Raw genomic sequence first — 8,137 nt, forward strand, 5'->3', positions numbered from 1 at the left:
AAAAAAAAAAAAAAGGTTAGATAAAATCAGCATTGTCCCTTGTTTGATGAAGCTCACATTTCCTGGCTGGTCCATGAAAGTACAGCTCTTCATGTTAAGGTGGGTTTACACTTCTCTTGTGATTAAAAGTAATCGAACAGTTGAAATGTTATGTGTGTCAGGGTTGACTTCAAGGGGCCACTTTGGGACACAGACATTTGTCATCTGCAATGCTGTACAGGCTTCCTTGTTCATTCCAAATTTCATGGGACTGTTTGGCTGTAGATGGCACTCACACTAATTAATATTTTGAGAATGTGACTTACTGCTTTCTCTTGTGCTCTGTAGGAGTATAAAGCAAAGGTCGTATCATAGATGTCCACCCCTAGAAATCAAAGTCCTCACATGCTTAGATGTAGAACTATGTCATGCCAAGTTGTACCATACAAATATGATCCCAAGTCTTTTAACCCTGTTAACCAATGGCATATGTTGTCTGGATATGTTTAGGAAGTCTATCCAACTGTTTCTTCTGTGAATTGCTATAATATGTACTCACGGAAAAAGTTAAGTGTTGGCTGGACAGCTAAAAGGGCTTGCAGCATTTGCTTGAGGAGGCAGAAACCATAGGGCCATGTGGCTGAGAGGCCAAGGACCAGAGAGAGGCGTGCCTACAGTATGGCTGAGAATGGACGCTCCTTACCAGGGAGTTGTTTCTGATCCTGAATTACACCGTTAATATCCCGGATGGATTGGCCGTTTGAGCCCACCGAAATGCTATAATCATGAGTAGACTCTGTGAGCTCTGTGTGCCGTTACCAAACCCAGCAGAGAAGAGGACATGGGAGGAATGAGTCACGTCAGAGTAGGATAAAGAAGATCGGAAGATGGTAGAATTTCATAGAAACCAGCCCTAGGCTGATTTTTAGTTTGATTCTCCAGTCACTTTGTGAAGCTGGAGGAAGTCAGACGCCACCTCCATGGCATTCTTATAGCAAAATTCTGTTTGATTTCAAGGTGACTTTTAGGAGACCAGTGTGCTTAAGGCTTCAGAAATATATAGTACAATGAAAGAGCAAAGAAGTAGAACTAAATCAGTGGAAGCCCTAGTTAGTGAGGTTGAAGACAAATCTTTCAGTATTTATCTCTAGAAAAAAAACACACCAAAAAAACTCTAAGGTTACAAAGGCAAAAAGTGACTGGCTTACAAGCTTTCAAGAGGGAGCCTTGTTCCAGATGGTGTGGAGGAAGGTAGACTCCCTACTGAGTGGTTTTCAACCTGTCTGGATGGGGCTGGTGAAAGGAGATGGGGGTAAGACTCTTGTGGTACAACAGTGAATAACTGCTATCAGGACTGATTGTGAGTGTTGCCAATGTAAAGGTAGACGTTTTGTAACAAAAGGAGGGGAGTGGTTGGAGGGGTCATGGGGTTACCCTAGCCCCTCCCCATACAAAGTGACAACCGAAAACCCTGGGTATTCCTGTTGTCTCAATGTTAGGAGATCAGGAGGTACAGGCCCACCTACCAACAATAAGGAACGTTCTTCTGGACTACTTTGCATTTGTACATTGTCAGTCACCTTTGAAAAGCTCAATTGTATCATTCTCTGTTTTCTCATTGCCACTTATTGCTTGTGTCATTGTTGATAAATGCCACCGGCTCGGTTCCAACCCACAGCAATACTGTGCGGATGGTGAATTTGAACCACCAACCTTGGAGTTCAAATCAACCTTGCACTCCAGTAGTTATCCTATAGTGCAATACCAGGACTACGTTACTTTTATAGAAAAAGGCTATGAAAATAATGATGACGTGGAGAGATGGAGCAGTTGGGGACTTTAGACCCAGAGAGGGAGAGGGGCTGTGTGCTGACAACCGGGGTGCAGGCTTGCAGTGTATACTCTTTGGTTGGTTGATGATGCATGGAGCGGATTGTAACCATGACAATGAAATGATATATGACAGGATGAATGTAAAACTAATGTTCTGCCATGTAAACTATCACATAATTCACAATGAAATATTTTTTTTAAAAAATGGATCAAATGTGGCAGGCAGTACAAGAATCTAGATATCCCGAGAATTGTCAAGTTTCTGTAGCTGATACCAATACACGTGGAGCGTCAGCGGCTCATGTCATGAATGGCTTGCCTTGTTTCCAGACCGACATTAAGTTAGATTCCCATTTTCTAATGACTGTGCTCTACAGATTACTCTGAAATCTTGTCATCCTCGCAGTCCCCTAAGAGGCATAGAACCATGACTGTGAGCACTGAACAATGGAATTCCCTGATAAGATTGACCTCTGAGAAATAGCACACAGCCCTGTTGTCATTAGATGCTGTTGCGTCCATTCAGACTTAGGGATTTACACAAAACAGAAACACTGCCTGGTCCCGCACCACCGCTCCATCTTGTGTCGGTCCACCTCCTGGGTGTCTTCCTCTTTTTCCCTCAACTGTCACTTTACCAAGCATGGTGTCTTTCTTTCTGACAGGTCCAAACTTTGAGAGATGAAGTGAGGCCATCCTGGATTCTAAGGAGCATTATAGTTGTGCTTCCTCCAACACAAATTTACTTGTTCAGACAGTCCATGGTATTTTTCTATATCCAGCTTCAACTCCACAATTCAAATGCATCAGTTCTTTTATAGTCTACCTTATTCATTGTCCAAACTTCCACATGCATGTGCAGTGATTGAAAACACCTTGCTTGGACTACATTTCTTATGATGTCATTTATTGGGGTCCAGTGGTGAGGATTTCTGTTTTCTTTACATTGACATACAGTTAATACTGAAGGCTGTGGTCTTTGATCTTCATCAGTAAGTATGGTAAGTGCTCTTTACTGTGAGCATGCAGTCGTATCTTTGTATACTGGAGCTTGTTAGTAAGTCTTCCTCCATTCTTGATGCTACAGTCTTCATATAACACAAATTCTCATATTATTGGCTCAACACACAGACAGAATAAAAAAAGGTCAAAGGACACTACCATGGCACACACCTTTCCTAATTTTAAACCATTCACCATCCCTTTTTTCTGCTTGACCAACTGCCTTATGGTCTATGTACAGGTTCCTCATGAGCTCAACTAAGTGTCCTGGAATTCCCATTCTTCACAATGTTACCCACAGTTTTCATGATCCAGACACTCCAAAGAGTTGGCAGTCAATAGAACAATCATCTTTCTGGAATTCTCTGCTTTCTATCAAGATCCATTGAACATCCGTAATGACATCAGTAATCCAGATCCTCTTCTTAATTCAGCCTCAATATCTAGCCATTCTCTGTTGAAGAACTGTTGCAACCAGTTTTGAATGCTCTTCAGCAAATTATTACTTGGATGTAATATTAATGATATTATCCCATGATTTCCACATAATTTTGGGTCTCCTATGGAACAGGGCAAAAATGTGTATCTGTCCCGTGTATCTGTCCCATCGGTTGGCCATGTAGCTATCCTCCAAATTTCTTGGCATAGTTGAGTGACTTGTCACCATTCCACTAAGCAAATTCCTTAGGCAAATATCAAATTCTGTGTAAAATCCCTATGAGATTTCAGTTTCCCAAGGCTGTGTCACCGTTACACTTTGTCATTCTCCACAATGAATATTTGACACCTTGCTGACCCAAAGGATATGGGGCATTTTAGGTCTAAGCAGACAAGCCATAAGAGTGGGCCTTCCTGGATGTTACACAAATGAAATTCTGCAGAGCTGTGAGGATGGAAACCTAGAGACTTGGCTTCAGCGGGAGAGAATGACATCTTTTACTGTGATGAAAATTCGTGTAGTCATGAGAAATATTTTACACACCAGGATTACTCCAGTTTTAGGGCTGAGGAATGAGATTACATTCTCACCTAAAACAAGAACCATCTCATATTCTATGGAGCTTCCATATCCTGGCTGACCGATGAACATAAATCTCTTCATATAAAAGTGACTTTTCATTTATTCCTGTTGTGATTAAGAACTCTTAAGCCTCATTAGAGTTATGAATGTAACTACTGGCTTTAGTGGTCCCTCTGGGACACGGAGAGATTAGTGTGGGATTTTGTAGACACTTTTCACGGCATTTATTACCAGTTTGACGTATCCTTTGGCTACAAATGAACTCATACGTGCTTCTTCTTGGAATGTTTTGATTTCTGGCATTATCTTTTTGTCTATAGGAGTATAAATCAAAAGTTATATCATCAATATAAACCCTCAGGGGTTTAAGACCTCACATGTTTTAGAAGTCGAAAGATGATATACTGAATTACAAAATGGATCCCTGAGAATACAGCCCTAAACCTTTTAGTAAAACAATGGCATGTGCTGTCTGGAGAGGTTTAAGAAGTCTAAATACTTGTTCCCTCGCTGCAGAAGTGATATATGTGGGTACCACACAAAACATACAAACATGCACATACTTGTACCTAAAGACCACACCTGTGTATGCGTGTGCATTCATTTCCAATGTTGGCAACAAATTTGGGCAAAGTTTTTTAGAATTCCTGTTAATAAACATAGAAAAATTGATTGAAACATAGAATTTGGTAAATACGACAGTAATTGCAGGACCAGCCTGTACAACTGGGGGTGGGGGTGGGGGTCTCCAGAGGCGAACAGGGAACGAAAACGACAAGGGACTCGAGATGGTCAGTCAAGAGCGACTTTATTAACTACTCTACAGCTTCACGTACAGTCTTAGGCAGAAGGCGTATCCAGACATCACAACAAAGCTAAGGCTTGATTTTACCAGATAACAGTTAGGCACCCATAGTTTCTAATCATTTTAGATTATTCCCCCAGCCACCTGGTCAGTGTGTTTTACTCCCATAACCTTTGGCATGCAAGGTTTTCCTTGCGGTTCTCATCAAGGTGTTCCTTGGTTTGAGAACTGCCTCAGAGTGGGTTTCACACACGTCCTGCTCTTCCTACAAGTAATCAATTGATAGTACATTAACAGCAAAGTATGATGAAAAAACAGAATTGCATCTCAAAGTGTTGTCCTATGAGAAACAATAATTATGAAGGAAATGTACTAAATATGAAATTGAAAGTCTTAATCCAAATTCATAATCAGTATATTTTACTATACATAGGATATGCTACATCAATAAAATCCTTTAAAAAAAAGATAACCCGCATTTGATCAAGGTTGGTCATTGTCCTTATTATAACAGACAAAGTGTTAGAAAGGCAAAATGACAAGTGTACGTAGACAATGAACACCGCTGATGAGGACACGTCCCTGCAGTTACAATGACGCTGTGGTGTGTCACTGAGAAACTCGGCCCGCATTCAGTGCTTTTTTTTCATGGCAGTGTGGATAGAACATCCCATTTCTGAAACACCCTCAGCTCTGACTTCTGGTATGTGAGACTAACTAACGGCTTTCCCACGTTCCTCACACTCACAGCACTGCTCTCATCTATTGTAGTGTTTTAACCCTCAGCTCCATCCCTTACATCCATAAGGATTCACTCCTTATGGAAAGAGTAATGGGAAGTTTTGAAGAATCATGGGAAGTTCTCACGCATTCCTTACATTAGTTTGCACATTCCTCTCCACTGTGTGTCCTTAAAAATGCAGTGAGGTTTAAGTAACAAACATATGCTTTCTCAAGATGCTTCCCTTCATAAGGCCTCTGTCAGCAGTTCGAAACTACCAGCTGTTCCACGGGAGAAAGATGAGGCTTTCTGCTCCCGTAAAGATTTACAGCCTGGGAAACTCTGTGCAGGATCTCTATGAGTCGGAAGCAACGCCACGGCACATCACAACAACAACGGTGAGTTCACCTGTTTAGTGAGGGATGGACAATTAGGAGTGGTTTCTCCACATTCCTTACACTCATAGTGACTTTCTCCATTGTGAGATCTCATATGTACAGTGAGGGATGAGGCATCAACAAAGGCTTTCCCAAGTTGGCTACATTCATAAGGCCTCTGCTAACTAAGTGTGAGTTCACTGTTTAGTGAGGGATGAACAACTAGGAGTGGTTTCTCCATATTCCTTACACTCACAGTGACTTTCTCCACTGACAGATCTCATATGTACAGTGAGGGATGAGGCATTAATGAAGGATTTACCACATTGTTTACTTTCAGATAGCCTCTCCCCACTGTAGATTCTTCTTAGTGAGGTTTGAGGCCTGCGTACATAAAGACTTTTCCACCACCTGTGTACACTCATAAGGCAGGGCTCCAAGGTAAGTTTGCACATGTGTAATGAGGTGTGAGGAATCCCTAAAGGCTTTCCCACATTCCTAGGGCTTCTACCCACTGACATTACAATATGTTTAGGGAACCATATGGCTAAAGGCCTTTGCACATTCTTTACATTCTTAGGGCCTCTCTTCGCCATGGATTCTCATGTGTACTGTGAGGTTGGAGGCCTGAATAAAGGACTTTCCACACTCCTTACATTCATAGGGCTTCTCACCAGTATGAATTCTTTTATGTGCAATGAAGCCTGACATTACTCTAAAAGCTTTCCCACACTCCTTACATTGATAGGGCCTCTCTCCACTGTGGATTCGTCTATGTACACTGAGGGTTGAGGTTACTCTAAATGATTTCCCACACTCCTTACATTCATAAGGCCTCTCTCCACTATGGATTCTTCTATGTGCAGTCAGGGTTGAGGTTACATTAAAGGCTTTCCCACACTCCTTACATGCATAGGGCTTCTCTCCACTATGGATTCTTTTATGTCTTATGAAGTTTGAGTCGCTTACAAAGGATTTCCCGCAGTCCTCACATTCATAGGGCTTCTCTCCACTGTGGATTCTTCTATGGACAGTGAGGTGCGCGGCCTTCTTGAAGACTTTCCCACATACTTTACATTCATGAGGCCTTTTTCCAATGTGGATTCTTTTATGGTTACTGAGGCTTGCGGCCTTCTTGAAGACTCTCCCACACATTTTGCATTCATAGGGCCTCTCTCCACTATGGATTCCTCTATGTTTTGTGAGGCTTGAGGATTCAGTAAAGGCTTTCCCACATTCCTTACATTTATAAGGCCTCTCACCAGTATGAATTCTTCTATGTGCAGTGAGACTGGAAGCTGATCTAAAGGCTTTCCCACACTCCTCACATTCATAAGGCCTCTCTCCACTGTGGATTCTCCTATGTCTTGTGAGGTCTGCGACGATTCTAAAGGCTTTCCCACACTCCTTACATTCATAGGGCCTCTCTCCACTGTGGATTCTTGTATGTGCAATGAGGGCTGAGTTTACTGTAAAGGTTTTCCCACACTGCTTACATTCATAAGGCTTGTCTCCACTGTGGATTCTTCTATGTACAGAGAGGGCCGAGGTTGCTCTAAAGGATTTCCCACACACCTTACATTCATAGGGTCTCTCTCCACTGTGGATTCTTCTATGTGTTACGAGGTCTGAGAAACTTTTAAAGGCTTTCCCACAGTCCTCACATTCATAGGGCTTCTCTCCACTGTGGATTCTTCTATGGACAGTGAGGTGTGAGGCCTTCTTGAAGACTTTCCCACATACTTTACATTCATGGGGCCTCTTTGCAATGTGGATTCTTTTATGGTTAGTGAGGTTTGAGGCCTCCCTAAAGGATTTCCCACATTCCTTACATTCATAGGGCCTCTCTCCACTGTGGATTATTCTATGTTGAGAGAGTGCGGAGGTTACTCTAAAGGCTTTCCCACACACTTTACATTCATAGGGCTTCTCTGCACTGTGGATTTTTCTATGTACAGTGAGGGCTGAGTTTACTGTAAAGGTTTTCCCACATTCCTTACATTCATAGGGCCTCTCTCCACTGTGGATTTTTCTATGTGCAGACAGGGCCGAGGTTGTTCTAAAGGCTTTCCCACACTCCTTACATTCATAGGGTCTCACTCCATTGTGGATTCTTCTATGTCTTATGAGGTCTGAGAAGCTTCTAAAGGCTTTCCCACACTTCTTACATTGATGGGGCTTCTCTCCACTGTGGATTCGCATATGTCTAATGAGGTGTGAGCGCTGTCTGAAGACTTTCCCACATTCTTTACATTCATAAAGCCTCTCTCCTCTGTGAACTTGTACATGTTGCATGAGTAATGACGCCTCACTAAAAGTTTTCTTACATTTCTGACATTTATGAGGCTGATAAAAACATTCATTTAAAATGAGAGATGAGCAATGATAGATTTTACAAC

At 42.1% G+C, this 8,137-nt stretch overlaps 1 protein-coding gene across 1 annotated transcript; it reads right to left on the minus strand.

Moving 5' to 3' along the window:
- Window positions 1-6,314: 6,314 nt before the first annotated feature.
- On the minus strand, window positions 6,315-7,843 carry LOC102829554 (zinc finger protein 345-like). Its single transcript, XM_006876275.1, has 4 exons — window positions 7,839-7,843; window positions 7,376-7,515; window positions 7,209-7,291; window positions 6,315-7,145 (listed from the first exon to the last, which is right to left on the minus strand). Exons 1-4 carry the CDS (start codon window positions 7,841-7,843, stop codon window positions 6,315-6,317), a joined length of 1,059 nt encoding a protein of 352 aa, XP_006876337.1.
- Window positions 7,844-8,137: the final 294 nt, after the last annotated feature.

The sequence above is a fragment of the Chrysochloris asiatica genome, unplaced genomic scaffold (genome assembly GCF_000296735.1).
Source record: "Chrysochloris asiatica unplaced genomic scaffold, ChrAsi1.0 scaffold00372, whole genome shotgun sequence".
NCBI lineage: Eukaryota > Metazoa > Chordata > Mammalia > Afrosoricida > Chrysochloridae > Chrysochloris > Chrysochloris asiatica.